Below are 16,871 nucleotides of genomic sequence, written 5' to 3' on the forward strand. Positions count from 1 at the left end.
AGAGGCTTTTTTCTTTTTAATAACAACACATCTACAACATTTATAAGTATTTCATAGGTTATCACACACAGTCATAGCCATGATCTCATTTAAGCAACGTGGTTAGTTAGCCAAGACAAGTACTAGTAGTTCCACTTTAGAGACAATGAAATTGAGGCCCAGGGAATGACTTGTCCATGTTCAAATAATCAGTGCACAGACAGCTAAGATGGGAACTCGCATCTTTTGGTTCTAAGCCCAGTGTTCTTTCTCCTACACCAAACTGAGCAGGGGGCAGAGTTTCTGCTTCAGGGTCAGATGACCCAGGCTTGCACTCATCACTTTTGTTGACAGCTCTGTGACCTTAAGGCACGTCACTAACCTCTCTGAATCTCAGTTTCTCCATCTGTGAAAAAGAGGGAGTAATAATACATACCTGTAGGCTTGTGATGTTTCCATCAGGTGAAGCAAGCGAAGCAAACAACTTACTGCCTGGCAGTGAGATAGGTTCTCAATACATGGAGCTGGAAATACCTGGGAAAGATCCTTGCTACCCCTACTTCCCTGTCCCTACATTTAGAGGTGAAATGATGAATCAGAGCAACTTTCCTGTCTATTCAATGATACAGCATCTCTACTTTAAATAATTCTTGAAACTAGCTTGTGTGAAAATTGTGTGTGTGTGTGTATGTACCTATGAATGTCTTTGGGTACACCTGTATATGTGTACCCACAGGTGGGACCAGATATGGTGATGGAACATGGAGCATTTGTCTGCTACAGATAACTAGAAACTGGACCGTCACCATAAATCTAACTCAAGCGGAAGGGTCCTAGCTCTTGTGACTGAGCTCCAGAAGCATAGGCTTTGTACCCTCAGAATGCCTGGACGGTACCTGGAGCTCCAAGCCTGGTCACTTGGGAGGTTTCAGGCAACTTTCTTTAGCAGATACAGCTATAGACTCACAAAACTGCCTTTATTTTTGAGTATAGTTTATTTACAATTATTTATTCTTTCTCAAAATCGATTTAGCCTTGATTAAGATCATAACATAAAATAATCTTCACTCTATGTGTTCCATATGGCACGGAATAATTGAACACCTTATAAATACGTTTCATTGATGCACAAGTGGAGAAAGCACCCTTTGTAAAAGCAGTTACAGTGACTTAGTTGAATTTTTCTATGGTAGCACTTCAAAAAATGACCATGAGATGGTGCTGTGCCCAAGTAGATTAAGCATGTTTTAAACAGGTTTCTCTAACTATGACACTTAATTCTTTTCTTTAAATGTGGAAGAATCTACCATTCAACTTAAAGTGAAATAAGATTGGTCACTCTACTTTAATATTGACTAGGAATGAGTCTTTTAATCACAGATCCATAAATAAGTCAAGGACTGTTTCACTGGAGTAAGAGGTATGTTAAAAAGCCTTATTGGGAATTGCCTGGTGGTCCAATAGTTAGGATTCCCGTGCTTTTGCGGCTAAGGGCGTGGGTCCAATCCCTGTTCAGGGAGCTAAGATCCTGCAAGCTGTGTGATGGGGTGAAAAAAAAAAAAAAACACCCAAAAAACTTAGTAATCCAAAAGTCCCCAGACTTAACAAAGAGCCCAAAATTACCATTTTATTTAGGATCAATCAAGTATGTAAAAGGAACATTGCTTTCATCACCCTCATAGAATTGTGTTAGTCTTCCCACAAAATTAGGTCAACTTCCAGTTTATTTAAAGAGCTGACACCTCTGTTACATTTTAATCTGCTTTGACAGCAATGGAAGATCATAGAAACTTTAGAACATGAAATTCACATTTAAATTGACATGATACAAACATGCACACCTGTGTATATACTAAATGTTTTCAGTAATGAGTCTTGCTTTCCTCCATATAAATATATAAATATTGAATAAAGTGCATGGGAACATGTCTGTACAAGTATACAGATACATGTTTGTCTATATACACTTGAAGAGATAATTATGGAGAGAAAAACATACACATTTGTAATATATATGTAGTCAAAAGACATATCAGGCAGTATTTATGTTCATTCTGACCAAGATTGAGTATATGGGTGTAGAATCTGTAGTCTTTACTATATAACGAGATGTGCAGAGTTATAAACTAAGGCAAAATACATTAGAGCAGAGACTTTTAAAACTTTGTATCAGTTAGAATGGTATAATCATTAAAATAGTTCAGTTCAAATGGAGCCTAGGTATTAGCAGCTTACCATAAATTCTAGCTTTGAAAAAGACACCTTTCAATGTACTTAAAAGGACATAATTATTAATAGGATAGCCCTAAATGCATTTCCAAACTACACGATGGTATTTCCCACGTTCTTTATTTTCAAATAGAGTTTTTTTCCCAAATGTCGTAGAGCAGAAAACTACTTTTGATTCATAGAGAGGCTTCAGTATTGTAATAATATATCTAACATCTGTTCCAACAAGAAAGTGCAGTTTAACTTAGAGTAATGTAATATCAAGGTGAATTAACTGCTGTTCATCTCTGTCTCTTTAGCAAACTTTCCTACAAAATATTACATTACCACTTTTTTAGGGGTAGGGAGTCCAGCGTCAGTGAGTAATAAATGAGTTTGTTTTTAGGAAAGTGGAGCAAAAATTTCGCTCAGTATTTGGTTGGGCTCAATATCAGAGTTGGGGTCAAGGTTGAAGTGCGTATTCCTAAATTAATTTGCATATCTTGACCTTCAGTGGTATTTCTCCCCCTTCTTCATTTGGTGGGTATTCATGGGCAGCCAGTCAGGAAACTAACTGAGAAGACGACCCTCAGAGCAGAAACAAACCTGTTTCTGAGCCAGATGAGAAGGAAATAAATTGAACTGGTTCTCTAAATGTCTATTAATTACTATTTTTGATAAGGACCATTGTAATTAGGTTATTTTTCTTTAAAGGCAAAGATCTTGTTTTAATTATTTTTATAACTTTATACCTAGGGCATTTCGTCACATGTAGTGTACACTCAGTCACCAGTTGTGAATCCAAAACTGAGCAGTTTTAGTAAATAACATACATTGATCTGAAAGCATTGATTTACCTAATGGATGCCAACAGGAGGGTCACTGCGTTTTACAGAGTTGTCCTAAGACCCCACGGACTGGCATGCTGCAGTCCATGGAGTCACAAAGAGTCGGACAAGACTGGGCAACTGAACAAACAAACCTAAGACTCTACTGCTGTCAGTAGCCAAAAAACCTGAGTTTGTTCCTCAATCCTGACAGTTACATCAATACTGCTTTACTGCTCAGAGGAGCGCATGCACAATGCAGTCATTAAAGGGCAAGATACCAAACACTTCTACGGTGCTGTTTAGGAGAAGCAAGTTCTAGAAATGTATCTGGTAATGTCTGATTATCCTTTTGATAGGTTTACCTAGTAGAGAAAACACTAAACAAGACCACATTGGAAATTCAGAATAAAGCACAAGTAGTAGAAGAGAAAGCAGCAATAGTTACTAAATAACATTTAAAATCTTGTTCACTTCTGAGAGTTAACTCGAAGCACAGCAAATGCCAGCAGCTCTGTGAATATCTGAAAATGGCATCTATGGAAAAGCAGGAATGAAAAAGTTGTCAAGTATTTCTTTTAAGTTTCATAGCAATACAGATTTCACAACACTGTCCTTAGTGTCTTTTTGTTGTTGTCATTCAAAATATGTATCATGGTAAGTTTTAAAGAGAATTTTTCTTTATGTAAGAGGCCATTATATGTAACCAATATTTCACTATTTAGAGCTATTTTTATTTACAGCAAAAGGTACCCAACTCATGCCATCAATTAACAACATAGCAGCGAGGTTTCCACTTGAAAATAGAGGATAATTTAGATTTATTTATGGCCTCATTGTAATTATACAATAAAAGCTAATAACTTTAAAGACACATCATTTACAATGTTAAAAATAATATCATAAAGCTCACAGCTGAAATGCTGTCAGAATATTTTTGAAGTGCACGTTTTGTGTCATTGAACCCTGCTTTTCATTGACAGAATAAAATGAGGCATATAGATATTATTGTTGGTTCCACTAGACTGGCCTAATTTTCTCCAGTCTCCCAGTTTTTTCCCCTCCCAGAGAGGGAAAGCGGACTCCGTGTTGCCCTCCACGGTTGCTATGGCAACCAGTCCATCAGACACAGCTAACCTTTTCATTCACTGTGTTGCTACCGTCTGCAGGAGCATCTTCTGAATGCTCTTTTCCTAGAGCAACCATAGTGCAGTCATTATCTGTCGTCTTGTCATCTTTCTTCGAATTCTTTTTTGGTCCCATTTGGAGTTGACTGGACTTGTAGGCCAAGGCCGGAATAGTGTTCACTAAAATTAACTGCAATGGTTTTTTATTTTCCTTGTACTGACACTGAATATACCTGGAAAAGGCCGACCTATAGGTCTTATTGAACAGTGTATACACCAGCGGGTTGACTGCTGAGGAAAGGTAACCGATCCAAACGAACACGTTGAGCAGGGCTTCGATGACATCCCTGTTGCAGGACTCTTTGCAGATGACAGCCATGATGTTGGTGATGAAGAAGGGGCACCACATCACCACAAACAGGAAGAAGACGATGCCCAGCACCTTGCAAGCCTTCTGCTCATTGCTGATGGACTGCATAGTCCTCCTGCCGTAGGAGCCTGGCTCCCTGTGGATGGACCGCTGGAAGAGCTTTTCCGAGGACAGCGAGCTCTGAGGCAGGAAGCTGAAAGAAGCTAATTTGGTCCGTGTTCCAGGATCACTCACACACAAAGTGGCTTCTTTCTGGAGCGACTTGATGGTGAGAAAGTAGGTGATCACCATGATGGTTAAGGGAATGAAAAAGGCCACGAAAGAGCCAATGAGGACAAAGTTCTCATCCGCGAGTAAGCAACTCCCCTCCTTAAAGACTTTGGAATCGTCCTGGAGCCCAAAGACCGGGATCGGCATGGATATACCTGGAGATGGACGGAAAAGGAGCCACGATTATTAAGGAAGTGAGTATATGAAGGCAAGAGCATTACTGCCTAATGGTGGCTGTTAGAACAACGCTATATCAGCGTTGTTTAAAAGCTTAACATATACTTTCAAAGAGAATTAAAATTCCCTTGGACTTATCTGTTTCATTAAGTATACATTACATAGTTCCTTATATTTATATTGCCCTACATAGACAATCCTTTACTTATAAAGAAATAGCAATAAGTTAACTTTTCTTATGCTATGTTTTTCTGATTATAACGTTATACTTATTGATTGAAGAAGAAACAGGCTAAGACTGAGATATTAACTGAAGAAGAAACAGACTAAGACAAAAAAAATGACCAATGATGCCATCACTCAGAGATAATCATCATTAACAATTTGATGATGTTTATTTCAGATACACATACACACACCATGCACACACATTTAAAAACAAATTCAGATTCTATTTCATGTACAATTCTATAACCCTGTTTTTCACCTTATGCATCACGAGAATGATTTATACAAATAACGTCATAAAATTAAAAACTTAATGTATTTCTTTCTAGAAAATTAGGAAAATGAAAAAAAAAAGTAACAGGTTATGAATAATAACATGTATTCTTGCCAGTCAAGGCACCCATAATTTGCTTTTTCCATAGTTTTAGTTTTCCATTTACATCCATTACATCCATATATTTACATATATATACATATATATATGTATATATACATACATACACATATATATATATGCAGGCAATATTTTATGTATAGCCTTAAATCTCATTTAATGTTAAATCATAAAACTGCATCTATTTTTAAGCATTTTTGAAAAATATGATTTTCTAATGTGAATTTAAAGTAACTTTAACCTGTTTTGATTCTTTTTTTTTTTTTTAAAAAGATTTTTATTATGGAAAACTTCTGACATATACAAACACCACAACACAAAATCCAGCACAATGAGCCTATCACCCAGCTTCAACAATGATCAGCTGGAGGCCAATCTTGTTTCACCCATATCCCCACCTGCTGCAACCCTCCCATGTTATTTTGAAACAAATCCCAGACATCATATCTTTCAATATGTAAATATTTTAGTGTGTATTTATAAAAGCCATGCACTCTTAAAAATCCTGATATTATCATGATACCATTCCCATTCCTACATAGAAATTTAATATTTCTCTAATATTATTAAATACAGAGTGGGTATCCACATTCATAAAGTCCCATAAAAGTTATTATATATTTTTTATAATAATTTTATAAGTAAAGCATTCAGAAGGGTGGATTACAAACAAATTAGCAGCCACGGGCTTTTCTTATTGACAAACATAAGATTTGGGGACAGAATGAGCCAAATATATGGGAATTTGAGTCCATGGTCAAGTTGCCTTGTTACTCAAACTTGGGGAACTTTTAGAGTTGTTAGGTTCAGGCAGAGGAGGAGCAGAGGGGATAAAGGCAACAGTTGGCCTCTAATCACGCTAGTTTCTGTCCCATGATGTTATGACCAGATGGCCACCACCATCACTGTACAATTTTGGGGAAGTGGGAATGTCTTTCTTTACTGGTCTGGGAATGGTCAGGTCCGGAAATCATGTGTTTGTCATAAAGGAAGAATCAGGATGATGCAGAAAGAATCAAATATTCCTTTTTTTTTTAGTTTTATTTTTGGCTGTGCCGGGTCTTCATTGCTTTGCATGGGCTTTCTCTAGTTGCAGTGGGAGGGGGCTACTCTTCGTTGTGGGGCACAGGCTTCTCATTGCAGGGCCTCCCTTACTGTGGAGCGCAGGCTCTAGGTGAGTGGGCTTCAGTAGTTGCGGCACAGATTCGGTAGCCGTGGCTCATGGACCCTAGAGCGCCAGCTCAATAGCTGTGCATAGGCTTAGTTGCTCTGCATATGTGGAATCTTCCTGGAACAGGGATGGAGCCCGTGTCGCCAGCTTTGGCAGGCGGATTCCCATCTACTGCACCACCAGGGAAGTCCTCAAATGCTCTTTATAACTTAGTTTAAGGTTGCTTCCTTCGTGACGGGTAGAAACCACAGCAGCACCGCGGACAAAGTCAGCAAAAAGTTTCTATCTCCTGCCCATGTTTTCAGAACTGTATAACAGGGGGTGCCCTGGTCCTTGCTTCTGACCACCATTTAGAGTCTAGTAAGCAGTCACAAACCAGCCAACAACAGTTTCATTCTCCCACTATCCATGAAGAACTTCCGTTGAGTTCATCTCCATCCAACCAGGGATCGGACTGTCCTAACCTCACGTCAGCTCACACTGGCCATCCTTGCAAGGAGGGTACATCAGCTTGAGTTATTGCAATGCCGGACGCACATCTTCCTCAGGGACATTGGCCCTTATGGTCACAGGCTGAACTGACAGCGCCTGCCACTTGTCTGTGCAAGGCCATCCCAGGATTCTTGGAAGGTGGAGATAAATGACATCAGAACTATTCTTAAGGACACTCGATGTGCTTGATGACTCTTCATTTCCTTCATTCCTCTCTGTCCCTGGCCTGTTTCTGGGAACATGCTGTGGGCCAAGAAGAGATGGAAGAAATGTGGCTCCAACAGGAACATCCTCTGAGATTTTGGATACATACCAGTTTTGCTTATCCTTCAAAAACCTCTTTTTTAGAAAAAAATACTTATTTTTAACTGGAGGATAATGGCTTTACAATTTAGTGTTGCTCTCTGCCATACATCAACGTGAATCAGCCATAGGCATACGTATGTCCCCTCCCTCTTGAATCTCCCTCCCATCCTACCCCTCGAGATCGTCACAGGGCATCGGGTCTGAGCGCTCTGTGCCATGCAGCAAATTCCCACGGCGAGCTATTTTACACATGGTAATGTATGTGTTTCCATGCTACTCTCTCAATTTGTCCGACCCTCTTTCCCTCACTGTGTCCACAAGTCTGTTCTCTATGTCTGTGTCTCCATTGCTCCCCTGCAAGTTGAGATGCAGTTTCTAAGAAGAGTGTTTTATTTTTCTAGGTGTTTGCACTATCTATAGAAGGTGTTTCCTGTATTAATCTACATGATCTTTGTTAGTGTAGTTGTTCACTACTTAGAATGGATGCAACCAACATGCTTCCATGGATGTGGTGAGGATAAAATGAACCACAGATGCAGAGTACCCAGGACAGTGTTCAGTGCAAAGTAGATGTCCTACCAATGGGATGTAAACACAACAGCAGCATTTCCCCAGGATTATTCAGATTAAATACATTCACTTGATTTTTTCTCTAATTTTGTCATATTTTGCTTTGCTTGTATATTCTGAACTTCAATGTATGAAAAAGTGAAAGCTGCTCAGTAATATCTGATTCTTTGTGACCTCTTGAATTATACAGTCCATGGAATTCTCCAGGCTAGAATACTGGAGTGGATAGCCTTTCCCTTCTCCAGGGGATCTCCCCAACCCAGGGGTTGAACCTAGGTCTCCCACATTGCAGGCAGGATTCTTTACCAGCTGAGCTACCAGGGAACCCCAAGACTACTGGAGAGGGTAACCTATCCCTTCTCCAGCAGATCTTCTCGACCCAGGAATTGAACCAGGGTCTTCTGCATTGCAGGTGGATTCTTTACCAACTGAGCTATCAAGGAAGCCCACGTTAATATATAATAGATCTTAAATCTAAAGAAGTTAAAAAGACTTTCGGCTATTGGCTCTATAGTTAATAAATAATGATGTAATTATTATCTTCTGCGAGGGTGACAAAGGGTCTCAATCAATTTTAATTTTGTCCAGCTAGAACTGTTGATTGCTTCTCTAATGTGATGAATTACAGCCATTACGATTTGTCATGATACACAAATAAAATACCAACCATCCAAAAAAAGTGTATGGTTTTATTATTCAACTCTGAGCTGTGCATTTTCCTGATTAATACAGAGGAAGTCACCATCTTGAGAGCCTCTTGCCCTATTTGTTTGTGACCTGGTAATTTATGTAAGTGGCAATCTCAATTAACCAGAATATAGGATTGCTTAAGAGAACAAATTATTCAATCATTTGGAATTCAGATGTGTGTCCTTGTTTGGGGAGAAGACATTTTCTCTCTCTCTCATACACACACCCTTCCAGAATGGCCCAACTTCTGTGGTCAGGGAGGGAGAGGAACGATCACAGAAGCCGAGATTCCTCCATCAGCTGTCTGGGGTGAAGAGCTACTGTAAAGTGGGTGGGGCAAGAGGCACATGTAAGTCATCGACTGGGGGGGACCTTGGTTAGGAGGGACAGAATGAAGCTGCTTAGGTCTTTAAATGGCCATTCCTCTTTACCTGTAACAAAAACACCTTGAATGTTCTCATGTACCATTCTTTTCAGGGCCTCACTCATAGTAGGTGGTAAACAGGGTTTAGGGAGAGACTAACTATACAGTTAAAGTAATAGTCTGTAAAAGAGGGGGAGGAATTTTACGTCAAAGAAGCAAACACTCAGAGAGACTTTGTGGATACAATAAACAATTCAAAATCGCTCCTACCGAGAGAGGAAGATGCTGGCAGACAGCCAAGACTGTGGTCAGAGCCATTTACAGTGCTTTAATTTTCTGGTTGCTTTGTTTGATAATAGCTGCTTTTGAAGACCTGAGATCTCCTCTCACTTGAAATTTCTGCACATAACGCATTTTCCTTTATGAACAAACAGACAGTAGTTTGAGCTACTCTGCATTTTAATATATTTTTCTGAGGAGTGGAAAACAGCAAATGAAATTCAGTATCAGTATCAGATCCTCCTTGTGCATTGCTTATTTCTTTTTATTAAGACTAAGACAATGAAGTGAATAGGAACCTTAGATACCCAGGAACATGAAGGCTTTGGTTGGTGATCTTTCTTTTAGGGTAACCCTGTTTAGAATCTGCGTGTTGAGTTTGCCCCTCTGGTTAACATCTTACCACAGTCAGGGTGAATGGCCTTAACTCTGCAGCACTGACTGTGAAAAGCAAGCTTTATTCTCAGTCCTAGATTTTTATACTTTAATATCTTGGGACTGAAGGTATTTCTGAGACAGTGTTTCCTTGTGAAACAAGGAGCAGAGATTCTCTGATAGGGAGCCAGTGGGAATGCCCAGGGCCTCAAAGACCAAATTCTGGTTCATAGGTTTCTTTCTCCTGATACTACTCTTCCTTTGCATTTTAACACATGATGGTTTTTTTTTTTTTTTTAAGTAACAGGAATGGATTTACTAGCAGTTTGACATAAAGCACCACAAATGAAAACTGCAGGCTACTCATCATACTGTAGGGAGAGAGAGGTTGAATATATAGGCCAACCGGGGCTGGGACTTACCATCCTTCAAGTACAGAGCTTCTAATATAGCTCTGAGTCTGCTCAAGAGTTGCTGAATTCCTTATAAATTGATGATCTGCTGACAAGGCAGGTGTACATAACAGTGAAAGCCAGATATGCATATCAGTTACCCAGGAAATTGTATGTTTCTTCTTAGATAAATTCTGAATTTCTCTTTTTTTGCCCCTAAATAATCTTATTTATTGATTGATTGATTTTTGGCTGTGCTCGGTCTTAGCTGCTGCTTGGGCTTTTCCCTAGTTGTGGCGTGCAGGGGCTATTCTCTAGCTGCCATACACGAGTACATTGCAGTGGCTTCTCTTGCGCTCGGCGGAGCACAGGCTCCGAGGCGCCTGGGCTTCAGTAGTGGCAGCGCATGGACTTAGCAATTGTGGTTCCCGGGCTCTGGAGCCCAGGTTCAATAGTTGGGGCGTGTGGGATCCTCACAGGTCAGGGATCGAACCCATGTCTCCTGCGCTGGCAGGCAGATTCCTTACCACTGTGCCGCCAGGGAAGCCCCCTGCATATCTCTAATAATAAACTAGCTTTTCAAAGTAGTTTTACAGTTATTCATTTACTCAAAATTGATTTTATTTTTACAAAATTGTAAAAATGTTATCCACACTGCCCTATAGGCAGATAAACATTTCGCTTTATAGAAAAATTGAGGTTTAGCAAGCTTAGGTAATTTGTTTAGAATCACACAGCAATTTAGGGGCAAAATTAAGACCCAGTCTTAGGTTTTTCAGTTCTTATGGTTGATTTTTTTTACCTGCTTATTTGTTCCTTTTATGGTAGTTATAACAGTCTATGACTGTATCAGAGGTCCTTAACATTGGTTGTAGGAACACAGTGATAGCCTAACATTTGCAAAATGTGTGTATATGTAGATTGTTTTAGAGGAGATAGAGCCTTCATCAGATTATCAGAAGAGTTTCTGCTCCCAAGGCTGTTAATAACCCCTGAATTATATCAGTGCCCTACCTACAGAATACACACACAACCCCCAATGGTCCTCTGTTGCTTTCTTTTTCATTCTTTAATCTCAAAGTTGAAACTTTCTCTAGTGAGACATTATCTTTGAGGCCAGACAGACATTTTAAAACTGAAATCCTTATAATCAACACCTAGTTTCTTTTTTATATTGCAGTTATTCTCAACCTCATGTGCATATTAGAATTACCTGGGGAGCTCTTGAAAATTTCTTTGCCTGGGCTCCATTCCCAGAAGTTCTAACGTTAGTACTTTGAACAATACTAATGCGCAGGTCCTGCTGGGACATTATTATTAAAACAAAAGAACACCTAGCTGATCTTAATCTACAAACGGTGTCAAGAACCCAAGATGTATAGGATTAAAAGTGCAGTAAAAAGTGATGATTGTGAAATAAAACCAAATCAAATAAAATTTAACAATCTGCCCTTTGCCTTCATTAAATAAATCTATTAATTTTCCACCAGACTCAGGCCAACTTCCTGCAGCAAACAGCAAGGCAACGTGGAGAATTGATGGAGAGGAAAAGAAACCTGCCCTTTATCCCTCCATCTTGAGCAGTAGTTAATTGGGGGAGAAAAGTGTTGAGTGAGGTTATTATGTTAAGCCCCAAGTCTTTGTTGCAATTCTTTAACTATTATGACTAAATGTCCAAAAAGCCTTTCAAGATTGTATTCTGCCCCAGTCCATATACAATTCTTGCAAGAAATGCTCCAAATCTGCCTGCAGTACATGCAGTTTTGCACTCACCGCCCAAGCTGGTGGCCTTGGTTCCCAGTCCTTGCTTCCTAGAAAGGTGGCCTTTTGCTCTTCCAACCCTCACTCCTTTTCCATTGTGTTTATAGCCCAGAAGTTGTACTTTTTTAAATTTAATTTTTATTTTATGTTGGTGTACAGTTGATTTAGGGCTTCCCAGGTGGTTCAGTGGTGAAGTATCTGCCTGCCAATGCAAAAGACGCGGGTTCGATCCCTGGGTCGGGAAGATCCCCTGGAGCTGGAAATGGCAACCCATGTCAGTATCCTTACCTGTGAAGAAATCCTATGGACAGAGGAGCCTGTGGGCTACAGTTCATTGGGTTGCAAAGAGTCAGACACAACTGGGCAACTAAGCAACCACCACATAGTAACTAAGTATACAGCTAAAGTGCTTTAGTTACACATATACATATGTCCATTCCTTTTCAGACTCTTTTCCTGTGTAGGTTATTACAGAATACTGAGTAGCCGTCCTGTGCTATACAGTAGGTCCTTATTGATAATCTGTTCTATATAATAGTGTATATATAGTAGTGTCTATATGTTAATCCCAAACTCTTGATTTATCCCCCACCCTCACCCCCAATGAAGTTGTGCTTTTAATGTGATCATCTTGCACTGAAAGATCAAGAGACTGTATTCTGACTTGTTGAAGGTGTATTTTCAGCTGTGGATAGGATACCTGGAAGTCCATCCATGTACCTCATCCCAGGCAGATCAGTGTCTATCCACCACTTTCTTCATCTGACCATATGTCATGAAGCCCAGATAGAATCTGAATAATATGATGGAATTTGAAAAAAATGATCAGAGTCCCATTTTCCTGGTGAAATCACAACAGAGAAACTTTTCAAATTCTTTCATTCAACTTGTCATCTGTATTGATAATAATTAGTGGACATCACACTAGCCATCAATGGAAAAGTGTCATTTTCTAGACTGTATATTTAGCCATGTGCTCAAGAGCAAAGGTTTATTTACAAAATTTCATCTCTGCCCAACATGCATCTTTGAAGAAATATATATTTTCTTCCATGTGTTTAAAAAGGGATAGATTTTGGAGTGATCCCTCCTGAAAGCTTGAAAAATGAATCTCACATGTGACAACTAATTTCAGGGCCTCTGGGCTTAGAAGGCGTGTGCAGAAACAGTGTCCCTAATGCTTGAGCCCACTCTGTGAGATCTCTGTGCTCTGGTCTTAATGTCATTATTCACCTTTCTTGATTCTGACACAGCCATGTGGTGTTCTCTGTCCCCTTTATGTCATATCTTGAACTGCTCAGGAGGGTATTACATGCGGCTTGACTCTTCAGCTAGTAGGTCTGCCTGCTCCCACCTGTGTTTCCTTCCAGTGGCATACTTGGGGCATGGCGGTGTCCCACTGCTGGAGCAAGGGGTCCCATTCTGTGTACCTGCAGTACTTCAGAGGGTTACCTCTTAATCCAAGCTCACCTTGTGGAAATACAGAAGTGCATAGCAGGAGAGACTCCTGAGGGCACCGGCCTTGGAAAGAAGCGCATTGTAGGAGAGAAATACTGAGAATATCTGGGGATGCAGAACAGAGAGGAATGTGGTATCTATAGCACATTGGGTTGTTCCTAAAAGCCTTGAGCAACTTGGGGGAAGGAAAATGCTCTGTACGCAGAGTCTAGGAGGTACGGTCTCACTTCTCCATTTTGCCCCAGATCAGTTCCAATCAGTTCCAATGCCACTCCCTCCCCTGAAACTCTGCCAGCTCCTGGGGGGCTCTAGAATTTCTCTGTAGCAAGGACCTGGGATGGCAGTTGACAAGGCAACTTGTCTTGTGGCTGCATTTGTTTTTACTTTGACTGTATGATGAGTTGGGGGTGATCTGGAGTCTGTAGATGGAGATCATGTTCCCAGACCATAGTCTACATTTCTTTTAAGACATATCTCATGACACCATCCTTTCAAGACACCCCTGGTATAAAGCCTTCCTCTAATTATTTTTCTCTAAGATAAGAACCCATTTCCTTTACTCTATAGACATTTATGTGTGCGTGCATGCTCAGTTGCTTAAGCTGTGTCCAACTCTTTGCGACCCCTTGGACTGTAGCCTGCCAGGCTCCTCTGTCCATTTGATTCTCCAGCCAAGAATACTGGAGTGGATTGCCATGCCCTCCTCCAGGGGATCTTCCTGACTCACGGATTGGACCCAGGTCTCTGCATCTCCAGCATTGCTATACATCTTCATCACCTCCATAAATCATTTTTATTGAGCTCACCCACCCTTCTAATGCCTTAGAATTTTTCTCCAGAATTGCCATTTCAACCATGAAATGATCATCTCATTATGATAGTTGATTATGTGACATTGATTCTTTTACTTATTGCAGGTTCCTCCAGTAGCTAATGCAGGGCTGTTCATACTTGGGTCTGGGCAAATGCTTGTGGGACTGATTGAGTAAGTGAATGTAAAGAGGAGAAAAGATGAGGAATTACAAAGGTAAATTATAATAATACTTCTTATAGATATAACTTGAATTTACTGGGTTATTTCATAATGTTATCCTTCATTTTTGCCAGAAAAACACAATAAATGAGCTTACCAGTTAGCCATCTAGGGCAGAGAGAGGGAAATCAGATAATTATGGGATCCTTAACTTGTATACTTTCTGAGAAAACTACATAGAGGATTAACCTGAACATGAGCCAGCCATCTGAACAGCTAAAATCACAGGGAAAAGATGCTGTGAAATGCAGTGTCTGAGGAAGAATCAGGAGACCTGGGTTTATTCCTGTCTGTTCTGATTCATAACCTAGATCTAGGGTTGTTTTTCTCAAAGCTCTCCATCAGGTAAATTACACAGGTACATATTAGGAAACTAGAGACAGTGAGGAAAACACAGGATAAGGCATCAGAAGACATAGGTTTGCATCCTGACTCTGTCAGTCACTAGCTGGGTGACCTTAGACTGCTTAATTGTAAAGCCTCCCTCTGTAAGGTGGAGATAATAAAAAGAAGACTTCCCTAACTTACCTATAGGGTCTTGGTGAGAAAACAACAAGGTAATGTGTCTGAATTATCTTGTAAACTTTTAAGATGGCAGTTATTATAATGTCCTTGGCACCATGCTTGACTCTGTGAGTACTACAGAACTTTGAGAACCTTTGTGAAGCCTAAGATCTTGCAGGGAAAACGAAATAGACACAGGTGATTTAGAAAGACAGCAGTGCAATATTTAAAATGGGTAACCCACAAAGTCCTACTGTATAGCACAGGGAACTCTACTCAATATTATGTGGCAGCCTGGATGGGCGGGGAGTTTGGGTGAGAATGGATACATGTATCTGTATGACTGAGTCCCTTTGCTATCCAGTTGAAACTATCACAATATTGTTATTGTGTATTGTTATTGTTATGGCTATGTGTATGCACTCAGTCGTGTCCGACTCTGCAACCCCATGAACCATAGCCTGCCAGGCTCCTCTGTCCATGGAATTTTCCAGGCAAGAATACTTGAGGTTATTTGGCTATACTCCAATGAAAATAAAAAGTTAAAAAAATAAAATTAAAAAAATTAATAAGAAGATAGCAGTGTAGGATAGAATGAGACCAAGAGGAGAAATAGGTGATGTGGACAAACACTCCTACGCGATGTCAGAATGTGATGTCATTGTGGGTTAGCGTCTCTGGGAAAGAGTTGTATAGGAGACTGTGTGGTTAAGCTGGGTTTCGTGGGTGAGCAGACTCAGGACAGGGGTCAAGTCCGAAGGTAGAGGGGCAGGTATACTATTGCTGACCAGGTAGGGCTGTCGTCCACCTGCCAGGGTGCACTTGCCAGCGCTGAGCTCAGCTATGCCTGGCATGCAACTGTGAACTCAGGAGCAAGGGCACATGCTTATCAGTGACAAGAAGCAGTTCCTTTCTCTGTGATAGCAGCCTATTTTAGTCATTCATCCAGTGATCAAATATTAATTGAACATATGGAGAACTAGGTACTTTAGGAACTGACAGGAAGAAGGTGCTTAAGTCTATAATCACTGCAATTCAAGACTTCTGCCTGTCATTCATGAGCTCATCAATCCAAATCAAGACTAGGGAGGAAGAGCATACAGAGGCATAAGCAGAAAATCTAGGTTTAGTCCTGACATCCAACTGTTAAAATGCAGTCAAGGTAAATCTTGATATTTTTTTAAGGCAGGTATAATGCAGGATGGTTCCAGATAGGAAAAGGAGTATGTCACGGCTGTATATTGTGCCTCTGCTTATTTAACTTATATGCAGAGTACATCATGAGAAACACTGGGCTGGAAGAAGCACAGCTGGAACCAAGATTGCTGGGAGAAATATCAATAACCTCAGATATGCAGATGACACCACCCTTATGGCAGAAAGTGAAGAGGAACTAAAAAGCCTCTTGATGAAAGTGAAAGAGGAGAGTGAAAGAGTTGGCTTAAAGCTCAACATTCAGAAAACTAAGATCATGGCATCTGGTTCCATCACCTCATGGGAAATTGATGGGGAAACAGTGGAAACAGTGTCAGACTTTATTTTTTGGCTCCAAAATCACTGCAGATGGTGATTGCAGCCATGAAATAAAAAGACACTTACTCCTTGGAAGGAAAGTTATGACCAACCTTCATAGCATATTAAAAAGCAGAGACATTACTTTGCCAGCAAAGGTCCGTCTAGTCAAGGCGATAGTTTTTCCAGTGGTCATGTATGGATGTGAGAGTTGGACTGTGAAGAAAGCTGAGCACCGAAGAATGGATGCTTTTGAACTGTGGTGTTGGAGAAGACTCTTGAGAGTCCCTTGGACTGCAAGGAGATCCAACCAGTCCATCCTAAAGGAGATCAGCCCTGGGTGTTCATTGGAAGGACTGATGCTGAAGCTGACACTCCAATACT

The 16,871-nt window shown here is 40.3% G+C and overlaps 1 protein-coding gene across 1 annotated transcript in view; it reads right to left on the bottom strand.

The window, feature by feature from the left end:
- Positions 1-1,580: 1,580 nt before the first annotated feature.
- The window catches only part of HTR2A (5-hydroxytryptamine receptor 2A), a 62,945-nt gene continuing 47,654 nt past the window's right edge, over positions 1,581-16,871 (bottom strand). Inside the window, exon 4 of the mRNA XM_020900724.2 lies at positions 1,581-4,936. Coding sequence (XP_020756383.2) covers positions 4,137-4,936 — 800 coding nt within the window. The 3' untranslated portion in view covers positions 1,581-4,136. The remainder of the gene's footprint in view (positions 4,937-16,871) is intronic.

Source organism: Odocoileus virginianus, chromosome 8 (assembly GCF_023699985.2).
Source record: "Odocoileus virginianus isolate 20LAN1187 ecotype Illinois chromosome 8, Ovbor_1.2, whole genome shotgun sequence".
Classification (NCBI taxonomy): domain Eukaryota; kingdom Metazoa; phylum Chordata; class Mammalia; order Artiodactyla; family Cervidae; genus Odocoileus; species Odocoileus virginianus.